Source organism: Carassius auratus, chromosome 8 (genome assembly GCF_003368295.1).
Source record: "Carassius auratus strain Wakin chromosome 8, ASM336829v1, whole genome shotgun sequence".
Classification (NCBI taxonomy): domain Eukaryota; kingdom Metazoa; phylum Chordata; class Actinopteri; order Cypriniformes; family Cyprinidae; genus Carassius; species Carassius auratus.
Genome location: NC_039250.1, coordinates 5091312 through 5114660, shown reverse-complemented (window position 1 = coordinate 5114660; position 23349 = coordinate 5091312). Strand labels below are relative to the sequence as shown.

The 23349-nt window shown below is 36.5% G+C and overlaps 2 protein-coding genes and 1 pseudogene across 4 annotated transcripts; all 3 read right to left on the bottom strand.

Annotated features, from left to right (window-relative positions):
- Nucleotides 1–5675: 5675 nt before the first annotated feature.
- Nucleotides 5676–12248, bottom strand: LOC113107921 (plasma protease C1 inhibitor-like; annotated as a pseudogene).
- Nucleotides 12249–14864: 2616 nt separating this feature from the next.
- Nucleotides 14865–19409, bottom strand: LOC113107060 (insulin-like growth factor I). 2 transcript variants are annotated; one of them, XM_026269216.1, is made up of 4 exons: nucleotides 19315–19409; nucleotides 17257–17407; nucleotides 16485–16645; nucleotides 14865–15784 (listed from the first exon to the last, which is right to left on the bottom strand). In XM_026269216.1, the coding sequence occupies exons 1-4, from the start codon at nucleotides 19378–19380 to the stop codon at nucleotides 15566–15568; spliced, it is 597 nt and encodes a 198-aa protein (XP_026125001.1). In that variant the 5' UTR covers nucleotides 19381–19409; the 3' UTR covers nucleotides 14865–15565. The 2 variants fall into 2 exon arrangements, with proteins under 2 accessions (XP_026125001.1, XP_026125002.1); XM_026269217.1 differs by having other exon boundaries at nucleotides 17257–17404; nucleotides 19315–19387.
- Nucleotides 19410–20011: 602 nt separating this feature from the next.
- On the bottom strand, nucleotides 20012–23309 carry LOC113107059 (uncharacterized). Of its 2 annotated transcripts, XM_026269214.1 has the most exons (4): nucleotides 23133–23309; nucleotides 22083–22704; nucleotides 21074–21193; nucleotides 20012–20942 (listed from the first exon to the last, which is right to left on the bottom strand). In XM_026269214.1, the coding sequence occupies exons 2-4, from the start codon at nucleotides 22677–22679 to the stop codon at nucleotides 20601–20603; spliced, it is 1059 nt and encodes a 352-aa protein (XP_026124999.1). In that variant the 5' UTR covers nucleotides 22680–22704; nucleotides 23133–23309; the 3' UTR covers nucleotides 20012–20600. The 2 variants fall into 2 exon arrangements, with proteins under 2 accessions (XP_026124999.1, XP_026125000.1); XM_026269215.1 differs by having other exon boundaries at nucleotides 22083–23300.
- Nucleotides 23310–23349: the final 40 nt, after the last annotated feature.

The following is a 23349-nucleotide window of genomic DNA, read 5'->3' as shown; positions in this document are numbered from 1 at the left end:
CACACGTCTCTCTCCATCTCTCTCCTTGTGCATGTTGTGTAGTTTGAGATCTCTCATGAATAATAAATGATTCCTGGTTGGTTATCCACTGACGACTCCATGAGCCACAGATCTTCTGGATGAATCATCTGTCCTCCAACACCCTCTCAATCCATTCATTCCATCCATCCTCAATTAGAGATTATCATCTCTCCGTCTGTAATAGATTGAATGAATCACCCAGAACAACACCATCGCCAGCTCACTATACAAGGTCTCTCTCTCTATTCTCGCTCTAGAATTCGTCATGCTCTAAAATGAGCTCTTCCACCCTTGTCTGTGCTTTTTTTTCCTGCCTTGATTGTGCCGTGGATGTTTTTGAGCATTAACCGGGCTAATGATTTGCTTTGATGTTTTAGAAGTTATAAAATTCTCAACTGCAGAGCAATGATTCATTTCTGGCTCTTTCTCTTTCTCTTTTCAGTGTTTTGCGGCCTGATATGGGGAAAAAGTCCAAGTACAAAACCTCAGTGAAGAAGAAGACTCTAAACCCGGAGTTTAACGAGGTCAGCTATTCCTATTAAAGGTGTTGTCACATGAAGCTCCACAATTAATTGAGATTATGGCTCTTGCGATTAATAAAAAAATTGAAGATACTGAATCCTTTCTTATTAAGTCAGCTTGCACTAAATTGTCTTTTACACAATTTTTGCTGTGGTTGAGCATCAGTCACAGACAAATGCAATGGAAAACAAAAGGCATTTAATGAGTCTATAGACCTTAAAAGCGTAACTTTTAATCTAAAGGAAAAATCGAAATAAAAAATCAGGGAGAAATGCGTCACAATTAGGATATTGCCACAGTCATGCAGTCCTTTAGACTAGCTATGTTCAGATCCATTCATTCATGTGAATGTGGGCGAGCGGAAACACAGGCACAAGTGAAGAAATTTTACTTGGCTGCATAACAAAGATTGATCAACTTTGACCTGTAATTTCTATAGTCACCGATTGATCTCAACTCAAAGTGAAGAATTAAAACTTGATTTGCAATTTGTGGGAAAGTGTTAGGTGGTATATATGACCATTTATTGTATTATTGTTGTTATTTAAAAGTTATCATTTATTTAAAGCAGAAGCCCTAGAGTGCGGTGTATCCTAACATGATGTTCGTAATTTTTGCATGCTCAAAGTCGAATGTGACCACCACCTGGTGACCACTCATTATAAATATAGATGTTGTTTGTCCCTCTACCAAAACTCATGTGTCTCTTGAACCCAGGAGTTTTCCTATGAAGTCCCACTTGATCAGCTAGCAAAAAGACCCTGGAGATCTCAGTCTGGGACTACGACCTAGGCATGAGCAATGACTTCATAGGTGAGTTTTACAAGCAAAAATATGCATTTCCATGAAGTCTTTGGTTTGAAGCATTTAACTAATCATGAAGTACACACAGTTTCAAAATTAATTGTTAATACCTTGATTTATACGAAAAAACTGTTGTTTAGTGCCTTTCCTATATTTAGTGTACATTCTGTATTTACACTGTATGCACACAACTTTGCAGCTTTAAGTACAAGGACAAAAAATGATTTATAGAATATGTCTTTTTACACATTGACAGTAAGATAGTGACTTGATTTGAACATTTCTGCAGAAAGCTTTGCTGCATAGACTTCCACGTAAATTGCAAACCGAGCGGCACTCAAATGATTGTCAGCATGCCACAGATGCTGCAGATAAAGCTCAACGTATTTTGGGCTGCTTTAATGCTTTGTTCTTGTACAAGTGAATGTTACAACTTGCATATCTAATTTCCTGTGCAGAATAAGAAAAGAGATTTACATAGGAGTCCATTCAAAGATCTCATCATTTGCTTTTTCTCATGCCATTTCCTTCCTTGGAGCACAAAAGGAGTAGTTTAGCAAAGTGGTAGGGTTCCAGGGCTGTCAAGCTCCAAAAGAAAGAAGAAAAAAAAAAGGGCCAAAAAGTAGTCCAGTGTGAACCATACTAAAATAGTCGTTAATGTGCTAAAGTGTCGCTCGACAGCTGTGGTCACTCTTCACTTTTAATGGAAAAGCAGCTTGAACATTTTCTATAAAATATGTAAACTGCTTTTGTGCTGCACAGAAGAAAAAAGATCATACAGATTTCGAAAGACATGCGAGTGAGTAAATGATGACAGAATTTTCATTTTGGCTGAACTGTCCCTAATGAAAAGAAACTAGAACAGAAAAGCTGTTGTTGTTTATTTATGGTTGAATGACACGAGTGCTCTGTAACGATCGGGACAGTGAGAGTAATTGATGTCGTGTTTACTGATTTAGCGGGGATGGCTGAGGAATGGATTGGGGGGATCAACAGAAGTGTAAAGACATGAAGGGATGCGAATGAATGGAGGCTTGTGAGAGATCCAGGCATGAAGGCACACGAGGACGCAGGTCTCGGATTGACAAGTGCAATGAAGCTTGGTATTTATTTAACTTTTTCTTGGATCTTTCCAACTCGCTTTCTTTCACCCGCTCCCTGTTCTACTTCCTTTCTTTCTTTTTTCTTTCATTCCTATGGCAGGATGTCATGCGTAGGGTTCGTTTGTCATGGCTCGCTCGTGGCCATGAGCAGGCGGTATTGATGTGAGGTGTGTGTGTGTTTGTGTAGGAGTGATCGAAGCGGGACAGAAGCTCAGTATGTGAGAGCCCTGATGAAATGAAACGCAGCTTGTGTCCACCAACCATAGTCACACGCACTTAGTTGTTAGACTAGGGAGAGAGATGCTGAAGTGTCAGCTTCAGAAGACACAGTCAAATATACATATTATATACACAGATATAAGCAAATGTATGTATGCAATATAATTTACTTTTGTAATTTTAAAAGCAGATAGCATGCTAGAATGTTACCGTGGGGAAACATCCAACCATAATACTTACCTCATCAATTAAATATTCATGTGCTGTTTTTAGTTACGTTTTCCATTGGGAAAGTTGAACTGTCATTATAAACACAAGATTTAAAAACGATTTATGTGTGAATATAGAAAGCAGGTATTGAAAGAGGTTGCATGCTCATCATCTCTCTCCGCTTGGTGTTATTAACCTTATAAATATGTAAATAAGCATCTAATTCAACCCAGGGTAAATTATGAACAGTATAAAACTGAATATATTAGATAAATATAGCATGCAGTTGCCTAACACCACACACACACACACACAACACACAAAAAAAGGAAAATACACATTTTTGGGGGGGGGGGGTAAAATTTTTTTCAGCAAGGATGCATCATATTTATTCTAATAATTAGAAATAAATTCTGTTCTTTTGAACTTTCTAGTCATCAAAGAATCTGGAAATAATTTTTTTTTCACAAAGATTTATATTAAAAAAGTCAACATTGCTAATAAGAAGAAATGTTTCTTTATCACCAGCTCAGCATATTGAAAAAGCGGTTACATTATAGCATTTAATAATTGTATGCTTTTTATATGTTTTGACCAAATAAATCCAGCAATGGTGAGCATAAAGAGATTTCTTTCAATAAATTTTTTATAATATCTCACTAACCAACAAACTTTTTAAACAGTAGTGTAATTAGTCATTATGATTTATATATTTATTTATTTTGTCGTAATCATGCAGCCCTGCTATTTTTCATTCGGTATCCTATTGTTCTCTCTTTCTCTCTCTTTTCAGGTGGTGTTGGATTGGGGATTAACGCAAAAGGAAGAGAGACTGACACTGGTTGAGTGTCTAAAAACAAAGGAAAGAAAGTGGAGTACTGGCACACTCTAACACAGCAAGGACCCTAGCAGTGACTAACACAGACAAGCACACACTCTTCATCCTCTGAAAAGTAATAATGATAAAGAAATGCAATAATGCTCAGTCTGAGCATGATGACGATGACGGCGACATTCAATATTAACGCGTGAGAAAAAGCATCATAATCTATTGTACAGCTTCAGATTCTTTTGTGATGAGAAAGAAGCAAGTGTGTGATCACAAGCCCAGATTGTGACGCACAAACAATCGACCCTTTTTTCTGGTCTACACGTCACTAATGTGAAATCGTACTGTGTTGTGACTATGCCACAGAGCTCATGCCATATTATAGTGTTATTGTTTAATACATGTGAAACGTGCAATAGCATCCTGGTGTTTGTTACAGTTGGTGGTGCTTAATTTGCACACTATCAAAGCACACACATCCAGCTGACTGTAAATGTGTATGTGTACCTATGTATTTATTTTTGTGATTTGTTACGGATGAAAGTTTACAGTCTCTTCCAGCCCGACAAAACATGATGCACAGGAAAAGCACAAGGGATGGTGGGTGAAGGAACTCTAAAGCAATGAAAGGAGCTGTCTATGGATTTAAACGTTCACTCAAGAACTGCCACCGCCTGTCACTTCGAGAAGAACCAAATGACAGTCACCTCAACACAAATGTGTGTGTGAATGCCCCTGTCTGTGTTTTGTCTTTGTACGTGTCTCTGTTGAATGTTTGTACAGTGTCCTACACAAAAAACAAGCGCTGATGCACATTGACAGTATTTTTTCGCTCTCTCTCTCTATGGCGCCCTCTACTGGTTTAGAGGCCTTACTGCCAGGACAGTGCCAGTATGGAGGGTGAATCGCCTCTGGCAGGCCTCATGCACGACTGCACGCCCCATTAGGGGTTAAATTAGCAATCAAACCAAGCCTTTGAAGGACAAACTAACCTGTCAAGTATGTCTTTGTTTCAGAACAGAAAATCTTGCTCTGTTCGCTTTGTTAAATTTGTTTTGTCATCCTGACATAAGATCTGTGAAACGATACAGATTTCTTGCCATGCGTGGGAATTTCGGCTGTATTGTATCTGTGTGATTGCATTTATTAGCTGTTTATTAGATTCCGTAAATCAGCTACCTGAATCTACTTTTCTGAATCTGGTCTTGATCGAAGACATTTTATGCATTTAATTGCACAAAAAAATATTGTTTATCCTGTCCTTTCATGACCCCAGTGGCCATTCCTGACTTGGAGTTGTTGTTTTTTCATATATAGTTTCTTACATTTGAGTTATCAAATGAATTGCCTAAGCGGTGTATAATTATCAAATGTTATTCTAAGCAGCTGCATGCCAAGTGAATGTCATATGCTTTGATGGACCACCGATCTGCAGTGCTTATGTTTGTCCTAATATCCATCAGTGGCCCATCTAAGGGTATTTATTTTTGCTCAGTGAATTGGGACAATCCAGGCTACCTTTGATGAAACAGCATGGCATTTAGATAATGGACTGGCGTCACCTGCCAGCCAGATGGGACTCCAGGGGGAGCGTTAATGAAGGAGGGGTCAAACTGAAGGAGGATTATTCAAGTCTCTCTCACGTGTCCTCGTTGACTGTCCGTGTGGAACATGTTATGTGACTGCCATCGTGTGTCGGTCTCTGTAACTGCGTGTCCGAAATAAATTGGTGAAACAGTGGCTGTGGGAAATGAGAGCGAGTTTTGTGCATTCGAGTCTTATGATCTGTCATATAGGCATCAGATTTCTGGTCATTACATGGAAAATAAATAACGAATGCATGATTTAAAGTACATCTTTAATGACTGAGATTCTGCATGCATAACATGATATTGTTACATAAATGCATTTGTTTGTGATAAAGAATGAAAGTAGAACAGAAAGTGGCAAGACACTGATGTGATGTCTTATTATTTCTCTTTTTATGGATTGATTATTCTTCCCATGAAAAGAGGAGCGCCAGCCTCATCGCTCCACAGTATCAGAACGGGCTGCAGAGCTGTAAATTGAGGGAAGGAGCGAGAAAAAGAGATGCTTGTGGCTGCAGCGGCCTCCACTCCCTTCTCCGTCAGTGAGAGAAAGGCGCTGTGACGGGCGTCTGAGATGAATGATTCAGAATCCTCCGGAAATATTCCACAGAAGTTTGGTTTTGAGAAGAGATCTGACAAACCTGAGCAGAGGTGAGGAGAATTAGGTCATGATTTACTCATGCACATTTGTTCCAAATCTGCATGCTGTTACCCCCAACCCAATGGAATACAAAATGAGCCAAATTTTTCCATTGACTGCTGCTCAAAATGAGATTTCATTTTCCATTCACTGCTGCCAAACATATAATAAAAGTGGTCCATATGACTCTTGCACTATATGCCAGATATCTAAAGCCATTTCATAGCTTTGAGTGAAAAACAGGCCAAACATTTTTCCAAAAATATATATATATATATCTTTATGTGTTCTACTGAGAAAATGGATTACAGGTTTGAACAAGATGTGTAAATGATGCAGCATTTTGGAGTAAATGAAGTGTCTTTCTTACCATACTCCTCAGTAAGTCCTCCAGTTGTGTGTCCACTGTCAGTTTAATTCTAGGCAGGATGACCTCAGCGATTTGGACTGGGGTTTTATTCATCTCAGAAACCATTGCTTCAATAGAATCTTTGTTTATATTGTTCTCCATCAATACAAAGTCGTCTTCTGACGTTGTGCGTGGGATCAGTATGTACAGGCTGTTTTTACCCGTAAGAGAGAACTTCCCAACCTGGAGAAATAGTTTCTGCAATGTATGTGTTTGCACTTGTACAGATATTTCCATTGCTTAAAATTATTTTATAGGAATAGTTTTATTTATGCATGTGAATCTAAGGATTTTTTAGTGTTTTTCATTATATTTTATTATTTATTTAATAACATAATTGTATTTAATATTATTCTGTTTCTTGCAAGATAATTTTCTGGAAAAGAAAAATTAATGTAATCACTGATATTTTTCCCATAATAGAGCTTAATGAGACATGAATAAAGACTAAGAGAAACTTGCCTCAGAAGTATCTAAAATATATAACACAGTTGCACTTTTTTTATATTAATTATATTATATATATATATATATATATATTATATATATATAAAATGGTGAAACGGGGCATGGCTGATATTCTAAATAGAAAACAATAACAATGTATTTGCCTTATACATTAAACAAGATAAACCTATATATAATATCATATCATATCATATAATGTAACTAAGTTAATTATTCTGTACCAAGTCAGTTGCACACAAATGGCACCATTCCTAATAATGACCTTTGTGCATTTATTGCAACACTTACGTCAGCCTGTAATTTCTTGTTGTAGGCCCATTTGAAGGTTTATACTTGGAGCTGTAGAGAGTCTGCACTTCTATGACCTCACCTGAAAACTTCATGAAGTTATCCCGTTTTTTTGTTGATTCAAAAACTGTCTTCCATTTACCTGTAAAGCACAAAGAAAATACAAAACACTCCATGACAAGTGTCATATAAAGGTACAGTATTTCTATATATAAAGTCACTTACCATTAAAGTAGAACAGCATTTAACAAAACAAACGAGGTGGTGGGATCTATATAATCAATTAACTCAGTGATTTTGTTCATTGTCTTCTTTTTCAACCCATTGATTGATGAGAATCACGTTTGATTGCTGTCATTGGTCAGTTTCTCTGGCACGGCATCATAGAACTCCTTTGATTGGTTTACAAAAGCTTCTCCCAACTGTTGCTCTGTGGAAACAAAACTCTTCAGGCTGTGGCTATGACTGCAGTCTTAATTTAGGCAGTATCAAAAGGAAGTCCAGAATAAGTGCTTCCGATGTATTAACAGCAGTGCTGTTATTCCTGACTACATATATCCTTGTGTTTTTTACTGCGGCTACCTGGGGAGTAAAAGATAGCAGAGGCTATTCTCAGTGTGTCCTTTAACACTTCTTTCAGTTTCTTTGTCTCAGAATGCACGCAGGAGAATTCTAGGGGAATCCTAAGAGCACCTTCCAGCTGTTTTCTGGTCTCACTTCGAGCACCTTGGAAAGAGTGTGATGCAAAGAGAGAGAAGTAAGAGGCTCTGCAGCTCAATAAAGTACAATGTGTAGCCTTTTGGAGACTGTATGATGTTCCTCCATTATTTGTCTTACCCAATAGCAGGTTGTTAAGAGTTACAGCAATGCTGAATGGGGAGAAGATCAAGTTGGTTCGGGGTTTTTGAGCCTTTAAGTTTGGCGTAGACAGAGGCGGAGAAGTCTCTGAGTGAATCCTGCAGAATTGCCTGTCCTGATCTGCTGTCCTGTTCCTCACAGTCCTCCCATGGGCCAGTGTGGCCAGAGCAGGGGTGCACAGGGGGGGCTAAGGGATAAAATAGGAGGGAAAGGTGACCCTGAAAAATAAGTCATTTCTTTCCAAAAGGATGTGATTTGAAATATAAAAAATGCAGTTTGTGTATTATCATAATTTATAACTAGTAAATTACGTAACTCTCTCATTCCAATTTACAGATAAAATATTGTTTTACAGTAGATGACCCCTGAATAAATAAAACATCTATTTAAAAAAAAAAAAAACATTTTTTTTCTCTTATATTGTAAGAGTAAAATTAAAACAAAATGTATATATTTTTTCATATTTTCCTTATTTTATTTAGATTTTTGGTTTTATTTTATTCCTTAACTGTAGATATAATATAAAAACATTTGTTTTTATAATAATATTAAAACTTAACAGAAATTAAACATGTATTTATTTTTCAATAACATCATTTTTTATTAAAAAAAATAAATGTTAAATGTTAAAACAAGCTTTTATATTGTTTTCATTATATTTTAATTTATAAACATTTCTCAGTATAATAATAATAATACTAAAACAGAATTCATGCAAACATTTAATTTTACAGATATTTTTGTATTTAATACAATTAAATGTAAGAATAATATTAAAACAAAAAGAATATGTGTGTGACCTTGGATTACAGATTTTTCTTTTATTCCAAAAAATCATTAGGATTTTAAGTAAAGATCATGTTCCATGAAGATATTTGCTATATTTCCTATTTATAAATATATAAAAACCTTACTTTTGAAATAGTTATATGCATTCATCTGGACAAATTTAAAGGTGATTTCTCAATATTTAGATTTTTTGCACCGTCAGATTCCAGATTTTAAAAATAGTTCTATCTCGGCCAAATATTGTCCAGTCCTAACAAACCATACATCAATGAGAACTTATTTATTCATTTATTCAATATATTTGTTTACATTTTATTATTATTTGTTTAGAATTTATTATTCAATAGTTAAAACCACGAGATTTATTATAAAAAAAAACATATATATATATATTTTTATATATTTTTATATATTTTATTCATTTATTTTACGAATTAAATTTGAGAATAACATTAAAACAGACAGAAAATTACATTTTAAATAAGTGTCTGAAAGGAGTACCTGCCACTTCCAGCTCCACTGACAGCATCTCAGATGTATTAGTTATGACACAGTGGTACATCCCAGCATCTTCCGCTGTGATTCTGACTTATTTTAATTGCCCAGTCCTGTTCTTCAGGGCGGGTGTTCCAGAAAATCCTCTGCTGTTTCATTGTCCTTCTCTTGGTCCATCTCTGTCTTTGTCGAGCTTGAGAAGCATCACACCATTTTCTGTCTCTCGTTTCCAGATGACAGGAGGTTTTTTCTGTCTCTCCGGGAGAGAAAACCCTAGAAACCTTGCATGGAAGTGTCACATCATTCCCAGCTTCTTCTTTGACGACCTGCCATTCCTGAAAGGCTGGGGGCACTAAGAAAGAAGAAAAGGTTCAGTTTGGTCATTGACCTCTCAGATTAAAAGTCATCAATGCAACAAAACCTTCTAACCTTCCACACGTATTGTGAATGTTCTGCTCAACCTCATATGATCCTCTCTTTTATAGCCATCCTTAACACACTTGTACTTCTCCTTCTTGGGTGGCATTTATGTTTCTGAGGTTCAGGAGTTTTCCTTTTTTCCTCAAGTGTGTGCTGCTGCTTTGTGTGAGCAGACGTGAAGCTCCAGGTGTATGCGGGGTCATCCAGCACAGGGGCATCATCAGGAAGACAAGAAAGGTGAATGCTGGAGCTTTGCAGAACAGTGATGTCACAGGTAGTGAGGGCAAGCTGAAGAAAGGGGAGATTGTAAACCCACCATTAAAGTGTTGTGGTCCATTTGATATGAGTGTAGGGTGTTATACATGCTAGTCCTCTGAAGGTAGTGAGGAACAGATTTTTGTTTATTTTTTTAAATTACACTGAATGAAGTCAAGCTAGTTTGGAGCAACCTGAAGGTGAGTAAAAGACAGGAATTAATTAATTTAACTTAAGGGTGAACTGTCTACATTAGACACATCAAAAAGTCGTCCTCTTGTTGTTAAAGGGTTAGTCCACCCAAAAAGGAAAATTATGTCATTAATGACCCTCATGTCGTTCCAAACCCGTAAGACCTCCGTTCATCTTTGAAACACAGTTTAAGATATTTTTAATTTAGTCCGAGAGCTCTCAGTCCCTCCATTGAAGCTGTGTGTACGGTATACTGTCCATGTCCAGAAGGGTAATAAAAACATCTTCAAAGTAGTCCATGTGACATCAGAGGGTCAGTTAGAATTTGTTGAAGCATCGAAATACATTTTGGTCCAAAAATAGCAAAAACTATTACTTTATTCAGCATTGTCTTCTCTTCCTGGTCTGTTGTGAGCGCGCGTTCAAGTGTAGTGTAATCCGGTTCGCGAACAAATCACTCGATGTAACTGGATCTTCTTGAACCAGTTCACCAAATCGAACTGAATCGTTTTAAACGGGTTCGCGTCTCCAATACGCATTAATCCACAAATGACTCAAGCTGTTAACTTTTTTAATGTGGCTGACACTCCCCTGAGTTAAAACAAACCAATATCCTGGAGTAATTCATGTACTCAAAGAGTACACTCACTGAACTGCTGTAAAGGGAGAACTGAAGATGAACACCGAGCTGAGCCAGATAATGAACGAACGATTGACTCGTTCTCAAGTCAAGAACCGTTTCTGTCAGACGCGTCTGATTCGAGAACCAAGGAGCGGATGATACTGCGCATGTGTGATTCAGTGTGAAGCAGACTGACATACAGCGTGTCTGAACTGAACTGGTTATTTTGGTGATTGATTCTGAACTAATTCTGTGCTAATGTTTTGAGCGCGGCTAACCGAAGGCTTGAATCAAGGACGATCATCGCCAATGATGTCATTACGTCGAGCTCAAAAGAACTGGTGACCATTTTCTTCAACCGGTTTATTGAATCGAACTGTCCGAAAGAAATACTGGTGATCCGAAAACCGACAAGTCAATGTTTTGTTCGTTATCTGAACTCGGTGTTCATCTTCAGTTCTCTCTTCAAAGCAGTTCAGTCAGTGTACTGTTTGAGTACATGAATTACTCCGGGATATTGGTTTATTCTAACTCAGCCACATTAAAAAAGTTAACAGCTTAAGTCATTTGTGGATTAATGCTTATTAGAGATGTGAACTGTTTCAAACGATTTAGTTCGATTTGGTGAACTGGTTTAAGAAGATCCGGTTACATCTAATGATTCGTTCATGAACCGGATATCACTACACTGCATTGAATGTACTCACAACAGACTGATGCATTTCTTTTTAGGTGAACTAACCCTCTAAGAGTTAGTAATTTTTATCATTACTATTAAAGTTTTTATAAATAATTATACATAGTTTTATTTTTCGTTTTCAATTAAATTGTGATTAAAATGTAAATTAGATTTATATATATATATATATATATATATATATATATATATATATATATATATATATATATATATATATATATATATAAAATTTCAATTTAAACTTTTTTTTAGTTTTGTCGTCTAGGCAATATAGTTTAAAAACTATATAACTATAAACTATAGGGGTTTTTTTTGGTTGTTTTAGTACATCAAGTTAAATTATGTTGGCAATTTGAGAGAGAGAGAGTTCTTTGGTTTTAGTTTAAGTTAACTCTTTTTTGCACTACGGAAGTAAACAATTTTCTTGATGTGCGAGACTTATGATCATGAAACAGAAAGAACGGGAAAACTATTTGCGCCACAAACCTTGGTTTGTGATTATGATAATACATGAAATAATACGATATAAAGAAATAAAATAAAAAAAAATCTACATTTGCAACATTTGGACAACGTCCAAAACGAATCGGGGCGGGGCATCTGTGTGCTGATGCGACGCGAGGCGAATGTCGTGCCGTTCCCTGCATAGACAAAAGAACTTGGTATTGAAAAATAAATAGTAAAAGTAGAGTGGTTATTCACAACTGATAAAAGTTCACTTTAATTTTTTTATTTTACTACCACAAAATATTGAGTAAATGTCCTAATTTCATGATTAATTTACTTACACCTGCACAGAGCAAACAGCAGGACACGATTCATACTGTTGAATTCAATCCTGGAGAGAAAGGAAAAACAAATCTGTAAATGTATAGTCTCAACACATACATCTCATATTTAGCATAAGGGTATGTCTAAAGAAAAAAACAACTCTATACTAAAAATGAAACATGAAATGCATATAATTTTTTTATTCATAGTCAGTAACCTACAATATAGCCTATAGTCCTGGTGGTGATTGCTAATATCTGCTGTGAGAGGCGAGAATGGGAATAAAAAGTAAAATTCTTCGTAAAAATAAAACATCAGTTAAGAAAAACAACTTACGCAGTTTTAGTTCCAAGTGGAAAGAAGCTTGAAGCCCATGAAACGTCTGTCTGTTTGTTCTGTCTGCTCCTCTTGCTGTTTTCTTTCCCCTGCCGATTGGTAAATCATTACACAGATGTTTGCTAACATCATGATTCTTTATGTACATAGATCCTTGATACAAATCTGACTGATTTACGGAAAATCACATGTCCAAAGTCTCTTTAACAGATAAAAAAATAAAACTGGGCCTCAGTAAATTTTTTAAACTTTAGTCATTTTTGTTTTAAAACAGTTAATGCATGAATTTTGTAATCTGTTGTTAATTTAATTAACTTTAAAAAAAGTCAAATTAGCTCAACTTTCTCAGTAAATACATTTTCCATATATATCATATCACTTCATTGACTCCTACAAGTTTTTTATTATTATTATTATTATTATTCCTATAGAAGGACACAGAGAGGTCAATTTTCCTTTAAATTTGCTCACAAGGTCAAGATGCTTTAGTCAGTTTAGTCTGTTTACATGCTTTAACTTTTCTTGTGAAGTCCGAAGGTAAATATGAATAGTTTATTAAAATGCAAATTAATTCAGACATTTCAGATGAAAAACGCCCATTTGTGTTCCTGCACCTCTATGTCTGAAGTTTTCTCTAAGAATAACTAGCAGTGAACATTTTATTCAGGTATGTTTCTGGCGCTCACTACTATTTCACCAAAGCTAATAGTAGTTAAATATGTTTCTGATAGAAACTTTAGCAACTTAGAGCAACAAAAAAATGGACAATGTTACTTGGTCTTTGTTTTTTTAGAGCTAAAAGGGCATGTTTATCTTGACCACAGTGCCCAGGAGATTTGGTCCATCTCCAGAATGGGGGAGTGAGCTGTATTATCGGACTCTGACGCAGAAGGAAAAATTGAATATTGTGATGCCGACTGTGTTTCTTATCTAAGACCCAAGCAGCTGTAAGTTTGTCTCAGCATTATAAAACCATCTCCATCGCTCACATCTGAAAAAGAATGATGCTGAGACTGCAAAAAAATGGTCAAGGCCTGGGAAACACATTTGTTGAAATTCTACATTGTTGGTTACAAGTTTCAGTCTCTTCCTGAAATATCAAGAGTGACATTCACTGCAGTTCAAAAGGGGTCACTGAATGTGTTTGTTTGTTTATTTAAAGAAATGCATACTTTTATTCAGGAGTGCATTAAATTTAAAATATTTTCTAATGTTACATTTCCAATTCAAGTAAAAGCTGTTCTTTTAAACTTTTTATTCATCAAAGAATCCTGAAAGTAGCACAATTTCCCCCCCCCAAAATTGAACTATTTTCAACACTCCTAATGTTTGCTGGCCACCAAATGAGCATATTAGAACGATTTCTGAATCAGAATCAGATTGCACTGAAGACTGGAGTAACGATACTGAAAATTCAGCTTCGTATCACAGGAATAAATTACAATTTTAAATTGAAAAAAATGTTTAACAAAATTACTGTTAATGAATAGAAGTCTTCTTTAGAAAACTCAAAATCCCAAACTCAGAATCCCAAACTTTTCATCTGCAGTAATCAATGGTGATGATTTCACAATCACAATGATGCAAATGATGTCAGAGCCCTGACCTTTGGTATAAAACTTCATATATTAATAGAGACTGTATGCCAGCCAGTTTACCTTAATGAGCAGGTCATGTGTGTAAATCATGCTCTATGTGTGTGTGTGTGTGTGTGTGTGTGTGTGTGTGTGAATATGTGCTGTGTCTTGGAAGCTCAGATTTGTCACCTGTGAAACTCCAGATAAACTCTAGCATGTCTCTTATCACAGCTCAAGGACAGAGAGGGCCGAGAAAGAGCGTTTCATCTGGACAGACCTCTCACAGAATGATACATGACTGACTTTGAATACCTCTGCCATGTTACACTCATCACTGATTTTACATGAAGAATCTTATTTAACAAACGACACATGTTAATAGTCACTGACAGCAGTTCACAGAATTTTTTAATGACAGTGAACAGCTATTGTAATTAGTAATATACATGAGTAATATAGCTGACCCTCATAAAAGTTGATTTTAGTTTACACTTTTAAATGTGTAGATTGTTCTTAGACTTTTTGTTTTACTATACTATACAATTCTTTATTAAACATCTTTGAACTGTTTTTTTTTTGTCCTGTCCTTGTTCATCTTGCTTGTTTTTAACTCTTTCATCACTGCTGCTCTACTGCAATGTAAAAAATGCGGCCTGCAAAGCTAAAGACCTTTGTGAAGAACAACCAAGCCATAACACCAAACTTCACCAATGCATACCAAAAGAAACTTATGCCATGTTTAGATAGTGATAACACACCAAGGCTGTGGTGATATTATTTATTCCCCGTAAACAGACTAATGTTTTTGCCTTAGAGGTCACATATCTAATAATCCAAAAAGAATCTTGGAAACATGCAGCGTTCAGGAGTTCTCACTAGAAGATCAGGAATCTGTCTTTATTATTCGTTTTAAATAGAGCTGTTCTGAGTATGTCAGAATATGAAGGGCATTAGAAAGAAAATTAACAGCATGGTAACCTCACAGTTTTCTTTTATTTAAAATTCTATACAAATCTGCTTTAGATACATATTTTACAAGTACCAGAAAACTCTAATCTTAAATTAAACATGAAATATATTCACTAACATCACTTATCTTTCATAAAAAGTCACATTTACATTCAAAATGACTTACCTCAGCCCTCATCAAACGCATTCAACTTTAACTTGCTTTGAACTCGTTTACCCACAGACAGAGCGAAGCTGAAAACAAAACTGAATGGAAAAATACAATTCATCTTGTATTCAGCAAATGCTTAATGGAACTAGTACAGCCCGTGACAGTTCAGGTTCACCCTGCTCTTCACTATTTTAGGGCATCTTAGGCATCCTGTCCTCTAGTTTCTCTTACATATTGCTCAGTTTATACATCTGCCAGGACAGAAGTGTCTTTTATTAGTGAAGGAAGGTGATTCATAGGGTCCACACAGGTCAAAAAAGAGCCAGGACTATCTGATGTGGGGGTGAAATGTTGGTCCTGATGTCATTCTCTCAGTGGAAGGTTGCTGTTGTGTAGAGGAGGGTTGGTTGGTTAGTGAAACTGAATTTCTGGAGTTCCACCGGTAAAGCGTCCGTTCTCTGAGTCTTTGAGAAGCAGCGTCCTCATCTCGGTCCATCTCCGCATGCTTCTGATATCGCTGCTGAAACACCAACCAAAACTGATCTTCCTGCAACAAACAGAAAACGACAGTGTGTATAATTTAAGCAATTTGCTGGGTTTCAAAGTTGCAAGGTTTTGTTCGCTGGAATTGGCAGCATTATTACTTGTGACTCATAAAACACAAAAGGGTTGTTTCTGAACAATATACTGAACCCTTTTTAAACAAACAAAAGTAAATAAAAAGCTACCAACTTCTGTATAACTCGCGCACAACATTCTTGTCAAGTCATATGTGAGGAATAAACTGGAATTTGTGTCATTATTCACTGCAAATCCTCACATCCATTCTAGATCGTCTGTTCATGGTTGATTTATGAAAGATGTCTTATCAAATTCAATTAAAATTTCAATTTCAATTAAAAACAGATGTTAACTGAAATAGAAATAGTGTACACATACACATACATATGCATACATATAAGAATTTAAATGAAAATAAATGGTGGCAACATGGGGTTAACTATGTGAAATAAAAGTAGTTTTAAGTACAAAAATTACTCAAACAAAAATACATGGTCTATAAAGGCTAAACAGAAACTAAAAAAGAACTCCTATTCACTGTGATTGAGTGACCAGTTTTACAGAAGAAAGTCAAATGTACTATTTTCATTTTTTGGGTGAACTTTTCCTCTATGCTTTACAAAGGCAAATCAGGTGAATGGGATTTGTGTGTGTGTGTGTGTGTGTCTGTGGAGTTGAAGTCTTACTGGAGTCTGTTGCAGAGATGCAGGGACGTCACGCTGCAGTCTTTTGGGTTTGGCACAATACGACTCCAAATGCTGGAGGTCACAGCCACGCACACAACACTGCTCTACGATCCCTTTCCCACGAGAGCGGGGGCCGCCACTACGGACTGCTCCAGGTTTGCCTAACCACCAACACACACAAAGCAAACTGCTTTTAAATGCCTGTGCCCGTTACATTCATGTGAATTAGCTGCAACTCTCAAACTGCCAATATGGGGTCATGCAAAATGTGCCATAATGTTCCTTTTAAGAAAAGGAGTGAGAGAAAATGTGAGCGAAAAGTGTCAAGGCGGCCTTGGATATGGAACAGGGTGAAAAGGCCTCAGTTAGCAGAAATAAAAATGTTGATATCAACAACCGCAAATCAAGAGTACATGTTGGTGTGGTGAATTATATTGTCATTTATTAAATGTAACTTCATACCACCTACAACAGCAGTCGGTTACTGTTTGCTATTGGTTGGTTGATCTGCATCAACACTATAATGATAACAGCTTGACTTGATAACACTGTCTTTATCTTTAGGGCAAGGCCACTTTTAATACACTGATATTAAGTGTTATGAATATGATATGGTGTTATGAGTGAGCTTAATGATTGAGACATGCAAGTCACTGTGTCCCCACCAAATGGTACATGATAAGTAACCATGTCAGGGTTTGTCCCACTTTCAGCACATGCATCTTTGAAAATACAGGACTTAAGAAGCATAAGATGATGTTAGTCATCTCACCTCTGTAAAAGCCACGGTCTCCACACACAAACTCCAGGTCAGCAACTAGTTCTCGCCCACAGCGTGCTTTGGCAGCCTCGCCGGCATCTGGCAGGGTCAGGACGCAGTACAGGGAACAGAGGACACACACACTTCGCCAGCTGGGCACCTGCTTCACCAGAAACAAACACTCTCAGCCACCTGCATCTTATCAGACAGATACTCTTCTTTTTGTCAAAGCAATGGATACAATTCTTGATGGATGACGCACTGAATATTTTGTTTTGCAAACCTTACTGATTTGAAAGCATGTAAGAAAAGTCCAGATGTGAGATCCTTCAAATACTTCATTTCCATGTTGCCTTACACTTGAAAATAAAGGTTCCAGTGATTATATGGAACCATTTATATTCCCCAAACAGTGCTTTTTCCTGTAGAACTTTTTAATAATCTAAAGGGCCTTTCTTCCACTAGAAATAACTTTTTGTGTAACTGATAGGTTCCACTGATGTTCAGGTTCTTCATCACTTCCAAAAACTAAAAGATTTTACTTCCTCTACAGTCCAAAATCTGGGTGTTATATTAGACAGCAACTTGTCTTTTGAAAACCATATTTCCCAAGTTACAAAAACCGTGTTCTTCATTAAAAACATTGCCAAGCTACGAAACATGCTCCCTGTTTCTGATGCAGAAAACCTAGTTCATGCATTCATGACCCCTAGACTGGACTATTGAAATGCACTTCTAGGTGGTTGACCTGCATCTTCAATAAGCAAGCTAAAGGTAGTCCAAAATTCAGCAGACAGAGTCCTTACCAGGTCAAGAAAATAATCAAATTACCCCAATTTTACAGTCCCTGCACTGGCTACCTATTTATCAGTTACAAATTATTATTACTTACGTATAAGGCCCTAAATGGTTTAGCTCCTGCGTACCTAACTAGCCTTTTACCACGCCACAATCCATCACGCTCCCTAAACGCTGGACTTTTGGTAGTTCCTAGGATAGCAAAGTCCTCTAAAGGAGGTAGAGCTTTTTCACATTTGGCAACCAAACTCTGGAATAGCCTTCCTGATAATGTTCAGGGTTGAGACACACTCTCTGTTTAAATCTAGATTAAAAACACATCTCTTTCAAAAAGCATTCAAATAATGCATCTCATAATTTGTGACTGCAGTTGTATATGATCAAATACACATTATTATTCTTTAGCTTGGGTTAAACCAATTAATTTTACTTTGTTGAAACAGCAGCTACGCTAATTATGTCTCTATTTGTTTCTCTTTTTGCCTAACTAGGATTTACACAAGCTCCAGTCTGGATCCAGAACACCTGAGATGAGATGAAGCTGACCCCTCAGAGCACCCCAGATGATGCTAACCCTGAATCAACAAACAGAACTAACAAATATTGCTACAAGTGTGACTGCATCATATAATTATTGCTGTTAATAGTGTTCTTCATTTAGTTGACTACGTCTTGTATTAATGTTTCTGAAAATTCATGTCATATGAGCATAAACTGAGTCACCACTTACAAGCTACTACTAAATATTGTAGAAATGTAATTTTGCTATAAAGTTTCTTTGCAATGATTGGCATAGTAAAAAAAGAGATATACAAATAAACTTTAATTTAACTTATTCTAAGAGTGTACACAAAAAGCTGCCGACTCCTAAGATGACCTTTTGCAAAAGCTGTTATAACCTTTTGATATGATGTCATGGATTGGAAATCTATATTTTTCTACATCCCACATGACAAATTGACATCATAATAGCTCCCTGACATGCAAACCTGCATTGGAGGCAGTAATTGTTACTCATAAAAAGGTAATTTGACTCATCCATGGAAACTAGTTATTTAGCAAAAAAAAAAAAAAAAAAAAAAAAAGAGTTTATTTTTTACTAACTTTTGAGTCTAAATAACCCAAAATGAGATAAAACAAAATTAGCATGAAGTGATCTTTGCTACCCTAATTCTACACCCAGATGACATGCAACATCTGTAATCATCCTTAGTTTCGAAGTCTGATCCCAGTTCAATACAATTTTCTATGGAAGTGCATGTGGAATCTTACCTTCAGGAATTCTCTAAGCATCTGAAGGTGTCTGGCATGACAGATAGACATTCCGTCTGATTTCATGTCTTTTTTTTCAAGGTATGGTCTCTCTAAAGAGCTACTGACGTTCTTACTCCAGTGTGCTCTTATAGGATGACCAGGAGGGGACGGACCAACAGCACACACACACACAGACACATCCTACAACTCCTAATCACAAAGCTTGTCTTTTATTGGAGATGCATGAAACTACAAAAGAAATCAGATTAATAAACAACAATAAAACAAAAGTGACACCCTCATGTCTATCATTAAATGCTCAGAAAATTTTAAAGGGATGAATTTATCTGACAGATATTTTTCCTTTATTATGTGCAACTATATACAGCTTTGAATTGTCATCATTATCTTATATAACGTCAGTTTCAAGATTTTCTGCAGTATGACATTGAAATCCATCATAAGAGTGACGACAATGGAGAAAGAAATTATCATGAGTATCTCTCAGCGAGAAAGCAGTTAAGTGATTTTGGAGTGTGTAGGTTTCAGCTGAAATGATAAATGAAACTAAAGATAGATGTAGGAACGCACTTGCAAAGCTTACAGATAAAATATAGACAAAACGTTATGTTAATATTCAGACGTGTGAGTACATTATTAACTTGAGGTACGAGGCACAGCAGTTGGTTTATGAAATTAAATGACTAATGCTCAGTACGACATAAAACCTTTTATTTGAACTGAGAATGAATGTATAATAATTGAAATTCTAGAAGCTACAATTAAAAATTAAATACAAATTGATTTTGTGGTAACTGTCCAAAACCAAACAAATTAGTCACCGTATTTATTGCACAAACATTATGTTCATGAATCTTTTTGGTCATGAATATTTTATTTAAATGACAGTATTTGTTCTTTTAAATAAGAAACATTTGAATTTTTTTTTTTTTTGTCATCATTTACTCGCCTTCAAGATGTCCCAATGCTTTATCAATTTCTTTCTTGTCTGATGAACACAAAAGAAGAGATTCTGAAGAATGTGGGTAACCACAGAATGGCTCGTATACTATGCAGGCCAACGTCAACCTGCAACTACCCACATTCTTCAAAATTATCTCTTGAGTTCAGCAGAAGAAAAATTGACACAGATTTGAAAAATTGGCACAGAACTTGAGGCCGAGTAAATGATGACAAAATATAATTTTTTTGGGATAAACCCTTGCTATATGCTGTTCACATTAAATGATGCACTAGCAACTTGTATACCTCCTGAACTGACATCTTTGACGCAGTCTGATCCTCTAAATCTGATCCGTTGGCTTTGTGTTAAAGATGCTGAGCGCGGCTTCCTTCTGTCTCAGCCGAGCTCGTAGGTGGTTGATTCTCTCCTCCTGGGCCAACTGTTCAAAATCAAATGCAAGACAGCTCTCAGCCCTGGGGAGCAATGCACCCTCTAGACGCTCATTGTCATCCTCGTTCGTCTCTCTTTCTCCTCCTGCTGCTGCTGCTGCTTCAGGCTTTTCTGAGGCAATAGAAGACATGTGGATGATCTGAAGCTGCTGGAGGAGAGTTGGCTGGGAACTAGAGGTCTCTTGATCCTCAGGAGGTTTGGGTGGGCTACTCAGTGACCTGGACTCATCTTCCTGTGAATTCAAAAGCAAAATTAATTAATAAATATGAGATTGCAAAGGTTTTGAAACCGCACTAATTACTTAATCAATGTCCTCTTCAAAACTTGTTTCACACAGAGTAAAGTAAAAGATTAAAGCTTGACCTTTTGACCCTCTTTGTATTTCCAGCATCGCACAGGCATTTTTTCAGAGACTTTGTGCAGAAGTGGTGAAATCTTTATGTTAATGTCAAGATCTCTGACTGGAGTCTGAACATCCTGTCTCTGTGGATTGGAAAGAGACGTAAAAAAGGAAAAATTCAATAAAAATCTGTATCACAACCTAAAGCAAACAATGCACAATATCTTACAAAATGTAAAGTGAATAACTAAAAATAGATTTTTTTCTGAACATTTATCATTTAAAAATGATGTTGCGCATGAATTTATCTGACAGATTAAGATCATTTATGTAGAGACGTAAACAGCTTTGAATTGTCATCATGATCATATTTAGACCTGCTTTCAAGATTCTCTGCAACATGACACTAAAATAAATCTTAAGAGTGATGATAAGAGAAAGAAGTTATTATGAGTATCTCTACAGAAGACAATAGTGTCTTTGTTCATTCAATTCAGTTTAATAACAGTGTCTATGTTGCAAAGTTAGTGTCATTATCCAGCTTATTTCAGTTCAAATTTTGTTCTCATCTGACACTGTCAGTGCAGCTAAAAGGACAGATAGCCCAAAAATAACAATTCTGTCATCATTTACTCACCCTCAAGTTGTTCCAAACCCAAGTTTCTCTCTTCTGCCGAACCCAACGTTTATATTTTGAAGTGTTGGTAACCAAACAGTTGCAATAAGCTACTGACGTCCATAGTATAATATTATATTATATATATATATATATTTTTTTTTTTTGGTTACCAACATTCTCAAAAATATTAGTCTTTAGTGTTCAGCAAAGGGAGGGGGGCATACAGATTCATATCCATAAGGGTGAGTAACTTATGATAAAGAATTGCATTTTTGGGTGAACTATCTATTCTAAAATTTAAAAATGTGCAATTTAAATCCCAAATGAGAATCAAATCACATTTACACCTCCTGGCAATAATATATTTTCCAGCACAGACTGAAAACTATAATAAAAGATGGGAAGTGTCCTACCTTGCTCTGTTGTGGTCTGGGTGAAGTGTCCAGAAGCGGTTGGGCCTGACAGCTAAGTGTATTTATTTGGTTCTGTTTACTAGGAGAAACAGGACACACACCTGAAGGTGCTGAGGGAGAGTTTTGGAATCTCACTCGCCTGCAATGTGACTTCCTCACTGAGAGGAAGATCTGGCCATTATACACAATAATAGCATTCTGCCGAACAGATTCCCTGATGCTGGGCAGAGTGGCAGCATCATTTTCCAACCCTGAAAATTTTATTTTAGGCTTATTGACTTTTAAAATAGTTCTTAAGACCTTATAGGCAGTGATGCTGGAACTCACAACAGGCAGTGAAAACTGGCCTGGAGTTATTTTGGAGACCAGTGGCCTCTGGATCAGTGGGACCGGTTCTCTGCTGTCCTTGCCCGCAGTCACTTCTTTTTCCCGGAGCTCAACCGGACAGATCCACGTCACTGTCTGTGGCTTCTGTTTCTCTGATCCATGCGGAAACAGAGCCCCACTGATCTTCCTGGCTGTGGAGCTGGACAGGGACTGCAGAGGCATGTTTTTGACACATGCTTCCTTGGGAATGTACACCACAATGTTTTCCATGCAAGACACTCAGAAGAGTTTGAACCTGTAGGATTGGTTGAATAAAGCCTTCATATTGTTGCAATCTGTTGTTTTATGTACGAGTATTTACTTATCATCTTTGTATTTGTTTTCACTAAATGCTTCGCAAATTTAAACAAAACGTCTTAGCATATAAAAAAACAAGTTTAAATACAAGTGCCTTTAACAGAAAACGGTAAAATGGTAACTAGCCAACATCCTTGTTATTTCAGTTTGTTGCTAACGTAAAGTCACTACTATTATGTAACGTAAACAAACAAAATTAGGAGAGATGACGCTGTATTAATGTATGGTATTTTGTCTGAAATGATTGTTACGAGATTGAACTTCCTGGATTTATCCTTAAACACGATCAACGACCTGACAAACGTACACGTTACAGGAAATAAATACCAAATCAAACTGAAAACAAATGTTGACATGTAACGTTACCTAAAACAGGTCACTTGACTTGGGGTATAAGCGGTTAAAATCGTGTTTTCACACCAAAGACCACAACTTTAATTCACGCGAAGCTCTTCCGCAAAAATAAACCTGTTTCTTTTGAACATATGCAGCCAGATTCAACACTTTGCGCTCGGCGAGGACTTCCGGGGTTTGTTGTCAAAATAAAAGTCATTGTTCTACGTCGTATGCAATCCTAAGTAGA